The following is a 17,730-nucleotide window of genomic DNA, read 5'->3' as shown; positions in this document are numbered from 1 at the left end:
TGGGAATCCCACATCGGCCATGAATGAAAGGAGCATCAACACTAGGGGATATAAAAAGAAGAGGAAGAGCCAGAGAGAAGCATACCTTTCTCGGCCTTTTGGCTAAGATCAAGTGTAGTATCTGTTCTTATCAGTTTAATATCTGATACGTGGGACATCGTCCCACATGATATTAAATTAATTTTTTAAGGGGGAGGGTCCACCACAATAGCTTGCTATTGGGATCCTCGAGCGTCGCCCTAGCGTTGCACTACTGCTGGGGCCTGGCGCACCCCTCCGATTCTAGCCCAAGTCTTTGCCATATAATGACCTTCCTTGGTTCAGGACGATCTTGGCCCAATTTGGAAGCAAAAGTCCGAACACAGGCCATTTTGCTTGAGACTCCATGATTTGGTTCTCAAGATTTACTTTGATTCATTTGCCGAAAAGGGCAAAATTTTGAACCATAAAATTAGGTCTTCCACCCTTTTTAGGAACTGAATTTGATGAACAGTTTTGTGATTTGGAATTCCATACAACATAATTCCAAATCAATTGCTAATTTTGCTATCATCACCAGGAAGAACCCTGTGAATTCTCAGAAACATGATTCCAAAACCCAAAATGCAAAGGTTGAGCTAAAGTACAAGCAAAACTAGTGGGTTTTGTTTTCTCCCCTTGTTCACCAAAAGCTTACTCTCTGCTGGGGGCAAAATTGATCAGCCTGAAAGCAGCACCTCATTTTCCCATGTGAGTTAAGATCCTGCTGATCAAAACTTCTTTCTTTCCACCAACTGCAAGGTTATGCGCCGTCAGGTAGTACTTCAACTCCACTGTCGTCAAATCTTTCAACTGCAAAACATACATGAATTATACACCATCCAGATAACATCAAACTTAAGCTGATTTTTGGATTTTATTTTAATCCCAATTCAGTGTGGCTGTACCACTAAATCTCAATTTGGTTCAATTTGTTTCACTTCACTCAAGCGACAAAATTCAATACCAAATTGCAACACAAAAAACAAGCACATTGCATTTTACCTTTCCATTGTCTGCAAGGTCAGCCCAGTCATAGTTTGCTGATTCCTTAACAGCATTTTCAGCAACAGCTTTTCGTTTTTTGGAGGCATCACTTTCTTTTCCATGACCTTCATCTTCTTCATTGTAGTTTTCCCCGTAGACAGAGTTCTTGAATTCTTCCAATGCATTGACAACTCCTGGTCTATAGGCCACACACATAATGGACATTGCTTCAACTTGGAAATCCATAAAAACAAAATTTCTTCAAAAATCAAGGGCAGTGGACAAAAGCAAAAAGAGTGGTGGATAGAAAAGATGTGGCAAGTAGAGATGCTTCCATTTACCTAGCCATCCCTTCCTCATCTGGAAGAGTTTCGTCTTTGATTTCAGGCATCTCATCTTCTTCCAGGGCTAGAGCCTGTAGCACTGCATAATGTCTCTGCAAGGCTGCAGGAAGTTACTCTGTTACATACTGAGAATCAGAAGCGAAAATTCAGATAGAAATCAACCCGGCATTCCATTTCCCATTTCATTTAAACAAAAATCATTATATTCATTAAATCCGCAAGGACATCAATTCCAAAGACTGAAGCTTGAGTACAAGTGAGTGTATTAACAAATCCTAGAGTATTGTGAAGATCAATATATCAAGGGATGTTGACAGTATGACAGAATCAACCCTTGAGTTTCTCAGATCAATCAATTGTTCTTTGTGGTCCAGAGTTAAAGAGAATGATGTGGTTTCAGAATTGACCAAGATGAAGGTAGCATACTATATCTGCAAGTGGATAAATTATCATGTTTCATCATTCAAAAATTAATAAAAATGTTGTAATGTATAATAACTTATCCACACTGAGATTTCCATAAGGTTTATGTCAATAGGCAAATTCAAAATTACAAACCTATTTTTTTTGTTATCCAGAAAATGGGGTCTACAGGTGAGTTTCAATGGTAGTTTTGCAAGAAGTGAGACTTCTAACTGCAAAATAGACACTCTCAAAAGTCGTATAATTTACCATTGCAGAGATCTTCCCTAGGGATAAAAAAAATTTACAGACCAAAAAAAGCCACCCTTTTTTTTGTTTGTTTTCTTATTTTTTTGGTACAATTTTTGTTTCTAGAGAACTTCAGAAGTAGGCAGATAAGTTAGATACACAGTAAACAGCCATCACAAGAGAATCGCACACCATATGCAAAGAAACCATCTTATTTTTAAGCTACAATTAGCAATGCAGAATATGATGATTTTACCTGGATTGGCAAATTGGCATACTGAAAAATCCTTCAAGTCTATGCGCCTCATTAAAGCAGTGGCCTTTTTTATTTGATCATCAGTTGCTCGAGGTGTTGGGACAGTTATATCCGAATGAAGCTGCAAAATGTAATTGAACTCCTTAGTTATAAACTCAGTCTTACTGAAGAGTATCTTTAACCAACTCAAAGTTCTCTCTTGCCTCTTCGATGTGTCTGATATCATCAGAATATGGAAGATATATCATATGCATGCCTGCTGGCTCAACCTGAACACCACCAGCAATGATCTCATCCTGCAGTTTCATCAAAATTAGAGTTTTATCATAAGTGCAAAATGTAAAGAATAACTTAAAAACGTGAAAATAACAATTACAATTTTACTAGGACTTTCAGATTGACTAAACCACATCATTTCATCCTTTGTACCCCATCATTATTGGTTGATGCTGATTTCAGATAAATGAGTGGATAGAAGATTTTATATAATTTCAATACACTGATGAATTCTAGAATTTTTAGCATATCACCACTTTTTTCACCAGTTCTGACTAAAGTTGGCATCTTACTTGTGCAACAAGGGCAACCAATTGAGGGTGAGCTGAACTGCCATAAAATGCAACTGCAAAGCTGAAGAAACATGGAAATCTCAAAATTATAACTATGATATACTATTTCAAAGTAAGCAGCAGTATGTAATGTACCTCCAAGAAAGAACAGGATGCACAAGCAACAGGCTAATTGCTAATTATAGTGCATCCAGACAATCTTTCAGAATTGTCATGGATACTAGCTTCAAATGCCATCCAGCATGAAACATGTTTGAGAAGTTAAGAATAAAAAATAATTGTAATAATACGTGTAGTCAAACAGTAGGCCAGGCAAAAAAGAAAAATAAGCATGAGCTCTAGCACTTATGCTGGTGTAAGTGAACATGATGGCTAAAAATATGTTGTAGAAAAGAGACAGAAAAATAAAAATAAACAGAAAGACAAAAGAAAATCTGCAAGGAGTTGTTTTTGGAAAAAAAAAAAAAAAAACATAATTGAAAAGCACGAGGGATGGAGTACATCACCTCTTGATTTTATCACTTTTTTTCTTTTTTAATCAGAAACATGGATTTTATCACTTTTAATCTTCAGTTTTATCCCTCTGGTCAATTGATGGAAAGAAAAAAAAAAAAGAAAATTAAAGGCACTGTGTTTTAGAATTTTAACCAGGCATCAACTAAGTAGAAAAGTTATAGTGCAAAACAACTATTCTCTGTACAAAGAACACCTGAAAATTGAAACGAACAACACATGGTTATCATGATGATGAAACTCTTCCACAACTGAAGTATAAGGCGTGGGAATAAACATGACATATGTTAATGCAGTGGATAAGCCTGAGTAATATACTAGCACATGAGAATACACATGTAGACTACCAACCGTTTAAGCCTTAACATGGATCTATGGAGGGCAATAAAAATGCAAGTACTACCAACCACTTCCTGCATTGAATAACAAACAAAAGAAGAGTTAGCTCTGGAAAATATTAAAATATATGTAAAAATAGTAAGACAAACTATCTCAGTGAGGTTGCTGTTGTTGGTTGCCAAGGTGTTGTCCTAAGTACAATAATACTTACTGAGCTGCCAATGTATGAAAAATTTGGAAAAGGTAGATATAATTATTTTTCACCATTAAGTGGTGGAACACAAAGAAGTGCCACATATAATCAACATTAAACAACCTGGGAAATTTTTTATGTAACAAGAAAAGATGTTGCATAAACACTGCTACCTTGTAACCACTCAGAACTTTACACCAGTCCATTTTCAACCTTCCCCCACTCTTCTATAGATGTTATGTGGATTATGACTGTATGGAGCCATCTGATCCATAACCATTTATTTCTTTTGATAAAAACTAAAATGGTAAATATAATTTGGATGGGACAGCCTTCATGCCAAAACTAACTTGATATCTTGGAAAATGAGAAGCATGGCACATCCCAAAATATCAGTGAGGTTGACAAGATTACACCAGATTAGTTTATGTTAGAGGGAGATCTTATTTTTTATCCACTTCAAATCTATGGGCTCTTTTTCTGCAGAGTCCTTTAGCTTCTTTAGAATACACTGAGCATTTACCTTGACACTTTCCAGTGTCATCAATGGATCTTGGATGCTGATTTTCATGTCCCGGGGGCAAATTGGATCCTCATCTGCTCTCTTGTTAAATATTGTGAAAGGAGAAATTATTCGTGTTGTTGGAGAGAGATGTTCTTGAAAAGAAACAAAAGTTACAAACTTGCATTCACTGGAGTAATAGAAGCATCACAGAAGTCAAAATATTTTATTCACTCGAGAACTGTTCCCAATGAAGCATCAGGCTTAAAATGAGTCACCTGTACAAATGCTTGCCTGACAAAGGATATGAATTTAAGCAACTGCAGCTGAATTTCATGTTTAAAGGTGGGGATCCATATGCCTTTTTGTTATCTTTATTACACAAACACATAAATAGACAGACAGACAGAGACAAATTAATATGTATCACATCAACTTGTGAGAAAATAAATATAAGAAGTGTTATCACTTGGTCACTAAATTAAATGATCACATCAAGCCATCAGCAAATACCTTAGCAACTCAATATTGTGATAGATCCTTGAAAGGGGGAAAAAAGTAGAATGAAAACAAGAAGCAAAACAAAAGCAAGTCAGAGTAACCTTGTCAGTAGGAAAAACGAATGTTGATGGCCTCAAGTTGTGGTAATCTTTTAAGCAACTCAAAGGTTTGAATCCTAGAAGGCGAAGATGTCCAGTTGAAATTCTTTTCACTTCTGATAGCTCTTCTGTTGTAAACTTAACATTTTTACTGAAAAGCAAATGAAAAAGAGCAAGCTCAATTTAAAAAAAAAAAAAAAACAATACAATGTCAATAGTTAAATTTATAAATACTGAAGATTTCTATATACATATAAGAACTAAAAAGGGAATATTGCAAAGACAAACTGGTGAAGGATTTCTTAAAAAAAGGGAATATTTTAAATCAATTAAGAGAACTAAAAAGGAGCATTACAAAGAAAATAAATTTACTTTTTATAAGGATGAAAACGTTTAGTTGGTTGAACCAAAGCCCCAGTATCTGCACAGATGAAAGATCTCTCTGTCTGCATCAAGTGAATATTGCAGAAGTTTAAGTTACAACCAGTTCTTGCAGCATGCGAACCCTATCTAAAACAATAAATTTTCTGGAACAATGAATGAAGCACCAATTCAGAATTAGTTTGATAAGTAGGAATCAACCAGAGCAAATATGTATCATTAACTTCATCTATAAATAATACATTAATATTGCAATGCAATGCCAAGGTCTTAAAAAAATATTAGAAATGGGAAAAAAATAACCATCTGAGCTTTGTCAAAAGCTATTCTCTCTAGTTTAGCCTTTTTGAGATAGCTCCAAAAGATATTCCAACGCTACTTTTTTCTTTCCAGGGTAAACTTAGAGACAATTGATCTGGTGCTATGATTTGCCAGCCACTTTGAGAATCATTTGGCTGGAAAGGTATACTGTGACCATAACAAAAAATAATTCCTATGTGAACCACTTTTTCCAAAACTACAGAAGCATCAAACTGATGGATAATATGGGCCTTTAAAAGCAAAATACTGAATATCACTGCCAAACCTACATAAACTTATAAATTGCCATCATTAGTCTGCAATACCCTGAGGCTGTGTTTGTTTGACGTGTATTTTGACTAGGTAATGAGTATCTCATTCTTAGATATAAAGTGATCCAGTCTGGGAAACACGTAACCTTGACAACTTTAATTTCCTGGAATACCATATCCTCCCAGATTGGGTGTGACATCTCTTACCTATAGCTGCTTTGGTATTTTTATTCTCATTCTTAGGAAAATAAAAAAAGAAAAGAAAGAGGACAAGTGTGTCCATTTCAAATACCCTCATTTATAATAATCTAACTTTTAGAGGGTAATCAAACGTTAAAATGCACATGAACTTTGGGCAGGGGGTCTCAAAATTCTGATAATAGTCAAATGAGGGAACCGGAAGATCTACATCCATAGCATTCCCATTCCCAAGCTTAGATATCAGCAAACCAAACACCCTATTGAGTACTAATACCATATAAAAAGTTTTAACCATATGCATGTATACACAGGATAGAAGACATATAATGTCACAAAGCAGCGGTACCTTTAAAGGAAGGTTGGTGATAGAGTCAAGCCAGGTAATTGTCCCTATGAAAAGAAATCATGGAAACAAATATTTAACAACATACAAAAGATGCAAGAAGATGGCTTGTAGTGAATAACTGAAACTTGGCAAGCAAATGGTGAGATATACCAGGAACAGTCGGACGGATCAAAGCATATGTATTTAGTTCAATAGATAAGCCTTTGACAATTGAAAATGTGATTCTTCTAACCACACGCTTCTTAAACATACGCTTTCTCAGCTGATTTTTCATGTCTGTCAATCTGAAATTGGAAAACTTATAATTTCAGAAACTACTGTCACTTGAGTTTAGAATCTGGTCAAAGACTCAGAGGTCATAATCCAAGTTGCATGCTAGGGAAACTTCAGGTCAAGTAGAGGATAGACAAGAATTTCATTTTCTATCTGTGCTGATGTTGTCATTAACTCATGAACTCAAGGTTACAGTTTATGTAAAAAGCCAGATATTTACATCTTGGTTGAACTTCTATACCCTAGTGATATGTTAGCTTTTCTTGCATGCCAGCAGGCAAGACAGCATTCCCAAATTCAGGCTGTTACATATAGCATTCAAACACCCATTTAGCATTGAACATGAAATTTCAACCTGAAAATGATCGGGAATATTGGTCCATGCCTGGAAGATACTTAACCATAACCATCAAAGCATACTGAATCTGATAAGGTGGTTTTTCACATCAAGTTACTTCATTGATATAAAAATGAAAAATTTGTCAAAAGGAACAAATGTTTGCAATGCATATAAACTCTGATTTGCCTGTTAAAAAAAAACATAAAACGCAAACAATGGTCCTTTTAGTCACAAAGTGAAATATCTTAAGAGAAAATTTAGAAAGAAACACTTACTTGTCCCCTACTGAGGGCATAAATAGAGCAAGGTCATCACCTTCCAATCCTATTAAATCCTAAAAGACAGACATGTGAAAGTGGTTTACTGGTGCAAATTAATCTAATCAATAATAAAAGGTTTTCAGACATGATGGACGTACAGCATAAAAAGCAGAAACATTAAATTCCTCGTCAGGGCAACTCAAGGGGAGGAGTTCAATTGAGATGCCAAGATCTTGTGCATCCTGAAAAATTGAAGTGGCTCCATCTAAAAAATGAAATTTCCTTATACAAGAAGGCATGGAATTATTAAGTATGTGCAACTAATGCATAAATTAATCAGTACTTTAGCCCGTTGCAACGTGGTTCTTGTCATATCCATTTTTGTTGCCCCTGTGATACTCCCAAAAGGGTCGTCTTCATTCGTAAACAAGAGTATTCGCTTATCAGCTGTCTTTGCAGACCTGAAATATTTCATTGCCAATTTATGCAAAAGGCCATATATATGTGTCTTAGGATACAAGAGGAAGTCATTTTTTTAAAGTAAGAAAGAAAAAAATGGAAAAGAGAAAGAACCAAGCAGGGAATGAAAGAAAAATAAATGTAGCATCACCCTTTACGCAGCAACGCTTGTGCCGCCCAGAGAGCATTGTAAAGAGAATTTTCGCGAGATCCAGACATGATACCATACTGACTCCCAATTTCTTTTATGAACAATTCTGCATGGCAACAGTTTACTTATGAGGCAACAATTTCATTCAATAAGCATCCTTCACAAATAAGGCATTAATAAACAATAATTTTTCTCCTTCACTCTTTGATAATACTAATTCATAGATTCCTAAGACCATAATTGCCCCTTTAAGTCCCACCTTGCTCAAATTACAGTTTACTTGGTTTTCCAAAGATTTCATGCCTATGTCAACCTGTTTACCAAAATAATATTTTGAACAACTAGCAATTCTATACCAGAGAGAGTTTGTATCATTTTACCAATCCCAAGGGTTTGCACAGTAGAGTAGTGATTTTTTCCTCTTGTGTATCATTAGGATATCAATCATGTGTATCTTTATTCACCAGTGGAGGCAGTTCCACCACTTACTGCTGTTCTCTCTTTGTACTTAGGTTTTTTATGACCTTCATTGACAGGAGTTCTTCCTTTCGTTGTCAAAACAATGATTTTTTTTTGGGTGCCATTTTCATTAATTCTCCACTTCTGGATGTGCTATTTGTGTGCTTGATAACTTTTTCTGTCCTGATTTTTCAGTGACTTGTATACTTAAAAATGTTCTTTCATTTTTTTTTTGCGTGTCTATCCAGTTTATTCTTCTGGCTCAATTTTGAGGCAATTTTTAGCTAAGATTACACATGCATATGTATTAACCTATGTAAATTAGGTGATTGAATTTTTTTCCCGGATAGGTCAATTTTTGTCCCCATTGAGACTTGAACCTGGAAACTCAAGTGATTGAATTTTCATTGTTGGTCGAATGATGAATATTGAAAAGGGAGAAATAGGGTTTGCATATTGTGAATGAATTGGATCAGACACATTTTTGAACAACCAATCTTTGATGATTTGCATCCTCCAAATGTCATCTATGATCCAAAAACAATTACAACCCAGCTTAAAGTTCATAGATTCATGCATGCCTGATCCCATAAATAAACTCCCTCATGGAGATAACACTAGGATATAACTGTTACAACAATTACCCTATCTATGACTGCTGTAGAAGGATGAACTATGAAGTCAGAATGACATTATCATTTGTAAATTTGAAACCACTATGCCATAAAGCAATTCTTCTTAAAAGGAAGATTTGACAGAAACATAACAAACAAATGTCGACAAACTCATTCAAGATATTTTCTTATCTGATAAAGAAATAGATAGAAGTTGTCTTATGATTTCAAAGCACTGAGTAGCAGTAAAATGGTCAATGTTAATCTTGAATGGAACTTAATATCCCCAGGAGTGGAAAAAATACATTAAGCTTTATGTGAGTTTAAAAACATGAGCATGTAAAATTCACCAAATAGTATAATTTTAAAAAGTAGGAGAGTCCTGCATAAACAAAAAATGCTTACTGTGATTAAAGATTCAGCAAATATCACCATAAAACAGAAATTGCTAAAAAAGAAAAAAGAAAAAAAACAACCCCAAGCACCCAAGCTTACCTTCTATACGATCAAATTCTTTTATTAGCCTAGCAGTAGGCCTGTCCAAGTACTCCCTTTCAGCAACATTAAATACAAAAACTCCATTCAAGTCCTGCAAATTCTTCTTTTCCCTCTGCAAACAAAACAGAGAGTAAGGATTGGTTCTATTTGGGATTGAACAAAATAACAAATAGAATATAGTTTTAAAGCTTGATCACTGAAATCCATATTCAAGAACTTCAAAAGTAACCTACACATAATCCTTGTCTCACAAGCAAACTGAACAAAAGCTGCACAGGCTATTTAGCAGAAATTTCATAAAAGAGAGCACTTCCTCTATTTCTCAATCTTGAACATAGAGACAAAGGTCAAATTTCACTGGCCATACCTTCCCCCCCATGCCTAGTAATCTGCCACCCTCACTCTCAAGGTTTCCTCTTTGCACCAATCATTATCCCAGAAATGAACTTGCCATCCATTCTGCACTTTTTGGTGTGTGAACAACTCCACCCAACCTTTACTTGTCCCCTTCCACATCCCCACAGCAGAAGATTCCATAACTATTCTGAACCACAATCCACCACACTCATTCTATAGTTCCTCAATGTCATCTCCTTTAACTATCCTTTTCCATAGCAAATCTCTTCAACCATTTGCATAGTAAGACCCTATTCCCTTTCTTCATCCTTTGGCAACCCAACACACCTTTTTCTATAGGCTCACAAGTCATCTTCCAATAAATTAGGTGCATCTTCTTTTCATCTCCCAGCCTACCCCACCAAGAAGAAGAAGAAAAGCCTCCTTGAATTATTCTAAATTACTGGTCCTGAAAGCCTAGAAGAGACATGAAACATACTTTTCAATCAAAGTTAGTTCCCTCTTCAAGAGATCCTGCCTTTAACACATAGCCAGCCTCTTCTCCTCTCCAACAAAAAATCCCACACTATAGAGCTTTAGGGGGTCCTAAAAGGAAGACCTAAGTAGAGAGAAAAGAATAAAAATGAAGCACACCCAAGAAGACATACTAGCTTTCCTGGTTGTTGACCTATGTGCTCCTCATTCCATAAGAAATACTGCTAAGAAAAACCAAAGAAATCCTTCCCATCTTGGCTGAGATTCTATTGCAACTTAGACTTGCAAAGAGGAACTGAACCATATTAACCCTCCCAATACTCAATGATCTCCTCCTACCCTTCCCTCAACCCCCACCCACAAAATCAAACTATGTATATTTAAAAAAAAAATAAAGATAGAAAGAAAGAACGAAAGAAATTGAATCATAGACTAACCACCAAGGTTCCTCCCAAAAATCTCCTTTTCCCCTCCCATCCACTAACCAATTGACCTTTATAAACACAGCTCCAAAACCATCATCTACTACTCTGAATTTGCATTATACTTAGTAGGCAGCCACCTTTATTCCCCAACCCAACCATCACCCTTTTCCCATGCCAAAATGACACCATCCACAGACACACAAGTTCCTAATAATTCCCAATAAAAAAAAAATAGGTAGATTCCCAAATTCACACCCTCTATAAACACGTACTTACATTTTATTCTCCTGAAAGCAAACCACCTTGACCTGTCCATCCCTGAAGCATTGGTTCGCTCTTCAACATTCCAAGATAAGACATATATGTCACGGACTTAGTCTTTTCCTAAGCTCGTGCGGCACTTAAACAAGTCAAGACACTTGATCTTGCTAAGTCGGCCTTACTCCCAATGCTTAGCTTATTAGGCTAAGATGCTCACAACTCGCAAGCTTTAGAAGACGTAGTAGGCAACTTTTGAAAAATGGAAACTTTTATTGCTCAAAGGAAGCTTTACAAGCGCTTTTGGGAACTCACTTGCTTGATTAGGAAGTGATTTGGGTGGTTTTTGGGTGGTGTCTTGGCCAAATGAGGGTCTCACCTATTTATAGGCACCAATGGAATTCTCTGGAACCTTGGAGGGTTCCTTACAATTCAAGAATAATCTAGAAGCTCCTACACTAGTCTATGTACAAGGGTATGTACAAGATGACTTTGGAAGATTCTAGAACCACCCCACACTATTCCAATGCTCTCCTAGCCAAGTGTAGAGATGTGTGGACATCTCTAGCCCTCTCTAGAAGCTTCCATACTCTTCCAATTTGTAGCTAAGTGTAGATGCCTCCAGGGGTCTCTAGAAGCCTCCCACCTCCTATATAAGCCCATGGGGAGGGTCATTTGAAGCATCTTGTGACATATAGCTCCATAAGACCATATGCCCCCTCCCCCTTAAAATTCTCTCTCTACCCCTACTACTCCTAGTTTACCTTCCCTCATAGTTAAACAATGACATAACTTTCTCAATTGCCTTCCTTTCTTAGAGCTAAACCTCATCCCTTTTGCAAAATTCCCTCTTTGTGACTCTTTTTTTCCAATGGCCTTAGAAGCTCTCATAACTTCATCTCCTGCTTAGAAGAGAAACCCAAGAATTACCAAATCTCAAAATCCTACTAAGGATCAATCCATTACATCCTCCTGTTCTAAACCTCCCACTTCACAGCTTCATCATCATCCCAGCAGGATTTACACAACATCTAGCTACATATTAATGGAACATAAAACAACTTGCAAGTCCCCTTCCTCATCAATAGAATCTTGCCCATGACTAGCATCTTCATGGGATGATCACTAAACTGCCTGGCCTCCGGCACATAACATACTGAAGTTTATTCCTTCTCATAACTTTAATTTTATACCAATTTGAGTTTTGAAGCTCAAAATTGATTTAGTTTGCTTTTTCCTCTTTGTTTTTACTATGATCCCAACACCAACCCAGATACTGAAATTGAATTAGGATTGTACAAGGCTATTATAAGGATTTGACCATCTATTGAAAGAGGCTTAAGACAAATGCCTAAGCAGACAGGTTTCATACAGCCAAAGGCATGCTTGGTATTAATATGATTACTGTCACAACAGGTAAGAAGAAACCCAGTATATCTCACAAACTGTCAATTCATGAATTGTGTACTATAACTTTAACTTATTACATGCTTTGGACTTAACTATCAATGTGTTCTTTAGCATTGTGGACAGAAAATTATGGTAGTATATGAATGGGTTTCCAAGGCTAACTATACTGGCACTCTGTCTTTTCTGTAGCACCATGAGATGTGATGAAATCAGATTACTTTAGATCATTTGCATTCCAGAAAAAGAAACCTCTTAGAGCAACAATAGTAAAGCTGTTAGTCTTTGTGAAGCGTAATATCAACTTTCAGCCAATGCAAATAAAGAGGGAGAGTTAGAATTCATTTTAGCTCTTGCATATGGAATTAGATGATGAATGGACTATCAAACTAGGAGAGCCATATCTAAGTGAACATAATTCATGGATTGAGATCCCTGAATGCTTTCAAGTAAGTGAAGAATGAAATGGAAAAAGCAAGCAAGGTATAGCTTGTGCTTCAGCCATTGAAATTGCAAATTTAGAGACTTCACATAAATCATCACTTAACACAACATTGTAGGATTCAAGAAAGGAAGCACAAGTCATTTAAACAAAAACCAAAAGGAAGAAAAGGAAAAGCTAGATAACCATATTTTGAAAAGACATCAGTAAAGCATCTTGTTGAATGAATCCAGGCAAATAAACATTTCAATTCATCACAAGATCACCAGCTTACAGTGTTGAAGAAGCATATTGCTACTTCATCATTAGAGTTATTGATGATTTGAGTCTTCAGTGACTGGGAAATACAGCTAACGGCAGCATGAAAAGGAGTTTCATCCTTCTGATCTTCCTGAAAATATTGAAAAATAAAGATACGTCATCCACATTTCGTCCATGAAGTTATAAAACATCTGAATACTTCTCCCTAAAGGAGCACATTGACATGGATTTATTCAACTAAAAAGCCAACCAGGAGAGTATCTTCTTCTGTTTTTCTTATTTAGCCAAAGCATTTTGACCAATTAATCAAATGGCAAGCAAATCAAAGCAACTAACAGTCAACCTTTTTATGCACGGTGATGTAGCATGTCTTCCATTAGTACAGAAGCTCCAGTGCAACAACCAGATGACAAATTAGACTGAATAACATTATATCAAATAGATAGATCAAACAGATTCAATCATCCTCAGATTTCATAAGCTATTTGCATGCATTGACCTAGGAGCTTGCTTGAACTATTTTGCATGGGGTAGAAAGTTGTTTGATAGAGAAGAAAGAAAATTAAACAAGTATCATTTTGCAACAAATAATAGGCTTTCCTAGAAAGGACTAAGAGGCATTGCATCAAATATGTAACATGCACAATCCATTTCTCCTAGAAGTGACTAAGTGACACTTCACCAACTACATAACATGCACAAGCTAACAGTAAACACCTCACATTCCTCAAATAGAACCCCTGCAACATTAAGATGTTTCATGATTATGTAATGCCTGTTAGTTCGATACATATTTTTGGTTCGCTTATAAACCCTTCAAGCATTTTCCCTCCCACACCTTCTCTCACTCTTCTTTCTTTTTCTTTTTCTTTTTCTTTTTTTTTTTCATTTCATTTATCAATAATCTGACCAGTCCCAAACTCTGATCTAAAACACTTCCTTGAAACATTTTCCAGGTAAACAAACAAAGTACACAGCAAAATCCAAGTGAATGCAGCTAAAAGAAACTTACCCCTTGAAAAGTGGTGCTGAACATTTTGGGCGAAGCATCCACAAGATAAACCACAAACTCTTTGGTCGATGCTCTTTCCTAAACAAGAATTCAAGATTCAGACACTCACCCAAAGTCCCATACAAAAAATTGAAATGCATTTGGAAGTTGTAAGGTTAAAAAGCTTGTTGGGGACAGATGAACAAAAAAACCAACCAGGTCATTATCTGGGTCGTCTTCGTCGTCCTTGAAAATATCATCTGGGTCCAAATCCATCTTCAGATACTTGTTTGCTTTCGAATTAGAGAGAGAAGAAGAGCTTTCCCGCGAGTATTCACTCTTTGCCTTCTCTAAGAAGAATTCCAAATAGGATTTGTCTGACTGGTCCACACCAAAATGCCCCCTAGTGGAAGTTGCTTCTTCAACAAGCTCATTCGAAATTAATTTTGGAAAATGTCAAAATTAAATTTGAAAGAAATTTATTGGCATTTACGCGAGGCTAATTTTAGGAAATATTTTTAATTTATCTCGTACTTGAAAAATAAAGTTTGAGTGTAGTAATTATTTTGGAAAACAATTATAAAAAATTGTTTTTAACAACGTTTTTTAAAAATATTTTTTAATATTTTATAAGACAAAAATATGTTTGAAAACCTATATATTTTTTACTCATTTTTAATATTTTTAAATATGTTTTAAAAATACTTTTTATATTTATTATCTTATTTTAAATCATTTTACATGTTTCTATAATCGCTTTTTAAAATAATTATTAGAAAAAAAATGAAACTAATAAAAAAAAAAACTAAAACTGTTATATGAAAATACTATATTTTCTAGGGAGAATCACCCAAAAGGGTGAGCCGGAAAAAATAATAATTACGAGGCTCACTCTTTTAGAAGACAATTTTACCTTTGAATATGTTTTCTATATTATTTATAACGGTATATTTCTGAATTTGAAAAAATTGTTGTCACTTTTGAACAATCGACTGTTTAAAAATTTGCTATTTTTTTTTTTCAAAAAAATTGAGATTTTTTAAAGAACCTTGTAAAAAAAATAATTTTTAATATCTCATAAAAAAAACCATATCCTAAAGTTATTATATCGTTTTATATATAAAACATACAATTAAAAACTTTGTTATCATAATATAATGAATAATTATTTTTTACGAGCACTCATCAATTGAATAATATATAAATATCCAATTGACTAACACACACCTATTAAATGGAATAACTCACAATTATTCATTGGGTAATAGCATGTGAAAAAATTAAATAAAAATAAATTAAATTATGTTGTAATATATTATAATGATAGTGTATTTATATTGTAAGTATAATGCATTTATATCGTACCTATATTTTATTACAAAAGTAATAATTCTAAAAATGTTTATTCATACCCTATTGGTATTTACACATCGTATTAATATATTAACAACATTTATTTAGTGTTTTAAAATTATTTAATAATTTTTGTATATATATATAAACTACGTGAATTCAAATTTGTATTTCATTTTATTTCAGAAATTATTTATGATATAGGTATGTTGTAAAATATGGTATGATTATACAAAATTACCATTTTTATAAAAAATTTCATAAATTTCTTAATTAGGTTTTATTGTAATGTATTGTAATGTAAATGTATTTATATTGTAATTATAACATATTTTTGTTGTGCCTGTATTTTATAATAAAAGTAATAATCTTAAGAATCACCTTTTTTACCTTATTAATATTCAACATATCAAATATATTAACATCATCCACTCGATGCATTGAGAAAAAAAATTTATATGAAAAAAAAAACACTATGCAAAGGAAAAAAAATCATATAATTTTTTTAATTATTTTATTATAAAAATAAAAAATGATTAAACATTCTCTATCATTTTCTTATTCTTTTTAGAGAATCTGAATGAAAAATTAAACATTTTATCTTCCTTAAATTTAATACAAAAGCATAATTTATCATTTTAAAATTATAATATATATATATGAAAGAAATCATCATTTTTGTTATATAATTATAAAACTTATTTTTTTCTTCATAAAATTAAAAATTAGAATAAAAATAAAAAAAGGTAAAAAAAAAACAATAAATGATATTTTGAAAATATTTTTTAAAAGTATTTTTGTTTTAAATAGTAAATTTAAATAACAAATTATATATAATTGTAAGGGTTAAACCCAAAATTTTTATTTAAAATTTAAATATCAATAATTACAATAAATGTGGGACCCATGTACCATAAATGTATTGACAAATCAAGTGAAGTGCTTTAAATGTTTTGAATTTTAAAACTTTTAGTTAAAGGGCAGTTTTGGTATATTAAGCCTATTAAAGTCCTCCCCAAGAATTATTAAAAGATCCCTTTCTAGTAATTGTTTTGCCCAACCCACCCTTTTGGGTAATTCTCCCTATTTTCTATCATCAAGAACAATTTTTGATTGACAAATATATTTTTCTGAATAACAGAAAACTGTTATTGAAATCAATTACCAAATAAACTTAAAAAAATTTAAATATTAAAAACTTTATAAATACTTTCTAAAATCACTGTCAAATGCACTTTTAGTTTTTGATATAAAATTAGGATCATCACAATTACCCATGTCACGTTGTAATTTATTGATGATGGAATTAATTGTACAATTTACTAGGCTATAATATCCTTGGAATATTAGAAATACAATTTAGTTAAAAAAAAAAGTTTTGATATAACATAAAATTTCTATTTATATATATGGTCTTATTACAATATTTTAATAATTTGCTATTATTTTTATTATGGTACAAATTATATTTGAATTGTAATTTCTTATAGTCAAAGATAATTTTTAAAAATAAATAAATTCTCATAGCTAGAAGCTCTATTATTTATCCTTTTACCAAATAAAGATTTACTATTAAATAATTTTATACTAAAATATGTTTTCTATTAAATCAAAATTTTTAAAATTTTTAGTTATTTGATTAAAATTCTAAAAAAAAAAAATCCTATTTTAGTTGATATCTAGGAATTATATTAAATCAAAATTTATTTTTAATTGATTTATTTTAAAATTAATTTTTTTAAATAAAATATTTTATTTTTATTTATTTAATATAGTAAAATTAGAATTCTAAATTGACAAGTAATTCTAAGAAATATTTCTAATATTTGAAAATTTTTGTCTTTCAAGTATTAGAAATATTGAAAACACTTCGAAAAATTACTGTTAAACACATTTTAAATCATATTAAAATCAAATCAAACAAAACCTTCAAAAATGGATAACAACAATTTTGCAAATATGAAAAGATGAAAATTGAATGCTTATTCAAAAAGGTCACTACCTTATGAGTTGTTGCGATGTCCCACATCGAATAGGGAAGAATGTTCTTGGCGCTATATATGTAGAGACTCCTCTTAACTAAGTAGACGCGTTTTAAAGCCGTGAGGGCCTTCTTGGGCCCAAAGCGGACAATATCTACATAGTTAGAAGCGGGTCGTGACAGAATGGTATCAGAGCCGATCCTCGACCCCGGTGTGGGGGTTTGTTTGGCCTGGTATTTGTTTGTTTGACCCCCA

General features: G+C 33.4%; 1 protein-coding gene and 1 non-coding gene across 4 annotated transcripts; one reads left to right on the top strand and one right to left on the bottom strand.

Moving 5' to 3' along the window:
* The first annotated feature begins 81 nt into the window (after window positions 1–81).
* LOC117915496 lies at window positions 82–277 on the top strand. The gene has a single exon (XR_004651406.1). It is a non-coding gene; the product is annotated as a U2 spliceosomal RNA (small nuclear RNA).
* A 159-nt stretch (window positions 278–436) lies between these two features.
* On the bottom strand, window positions 437–14,550 carry LOC117915402 (ATP-dependent DNA helicase 2 subunit KU70). 3 transcript variants are annotated; one of them, XM_034830981.1, is made up of 20 exons: window positions 14,357–14,546; window positions 14,162–14,239; window positions 13,163–13,279; window positions 9,523–9,637; window positions 7,955–8,060; window positions 7,688–7,805; window positions 7,503–7,586; window positions 7,360–7,418; window positions 6,622–6,755; window positions 6,472–6,515; window positions 5,344–5,417; window positions 4,975–5,122; window positions 4,394–4,474; window positions 3,690–3,751; window positions 2,826–2,886; window positions 2,460–2,552; window positions 2,257–2,377; window positions 1,347–1,449; window positions 1,024–1,204; window positions 437–831 (listed from the first exon to the last, which is right to left on the bottom strand). In XM_034830981.1, the coding sequence occupies exons 1-20, from the start codon at window positions 14,414–14,416 to the stop codon at window positions 718–720; spliced, it is 1,953 nt and encodes a 650-aa protein (XP_034686872.1). In that variant the 5' UTR covers window positions 14,417–14,546; the 3' UTR covers window positions 437–717. The 3 variants fall into 3 exon arrangements, 2 of the variants coding, with proteins under 2 accessions (XP_034686872.1, XP_034686873.1); XM_034830982.1 differs by lacking the exon at window positions 4,394–4,474; XR_004651381.1 differs by lacking the exon at window positions 437–831 and having other exon boundaries at window positions 1,138–1,204; window positions 1,347–1,474; window positions 14,357–14,550.
* Between the last annotated feature and the right edge of the window lie 3,180 nt (window positions 14,551–17,730).

The sequence above is a fragment of the Vitis riparia genome, chromosome 5 (genome assembly GCF_004353265.1).
Source record: "Vitis riparia cultivar Riparia Gloire de Montpellier isolate 1030 chromosome 5, EGFV_Vit.rip_1.0, whole genome shotgun sequence".
Taxonomy (NCBI): domain Eukaryota; kingdom Viridiplantae; phylum Streptophyta; class Magnoliopsida; order Vitales; family Vitaceae; genus Vitis; species Vitis riparia.
The sequence above is the reverse complement of the archived record's forward strand: the minus strand, read 5'-3'. Positions and strand labels throughout refer to the sequence as shown.

What these genes read in the sequence shown, in the direction of transcription:
- LOC117915402 (XM_034830981.1), bottom strand. Translation starts at nt 14,416, where the DNA reads ATGGATTTGGACCCAGATGATATTTTCAAGGACGACGAAGACGACCCA. An exon ending in TCACCAACCTTCCTTTAAAG is followed by an intron (nt 5,418 to 6,471) that starts GTACCGCTGCTT and finishes CACTTGATGCAG; the next exon opens with ACAGAGAGATCTTTCATCTG. An exon ending in ATATCAGACACATCGAAGAG is followed by an intron (nt 2,378 to 2,459) that starts GCAAGAGAGAAC and finishes TACATTTTGCAG; the next exon opens with CTTCATTCGGATATAACTGT.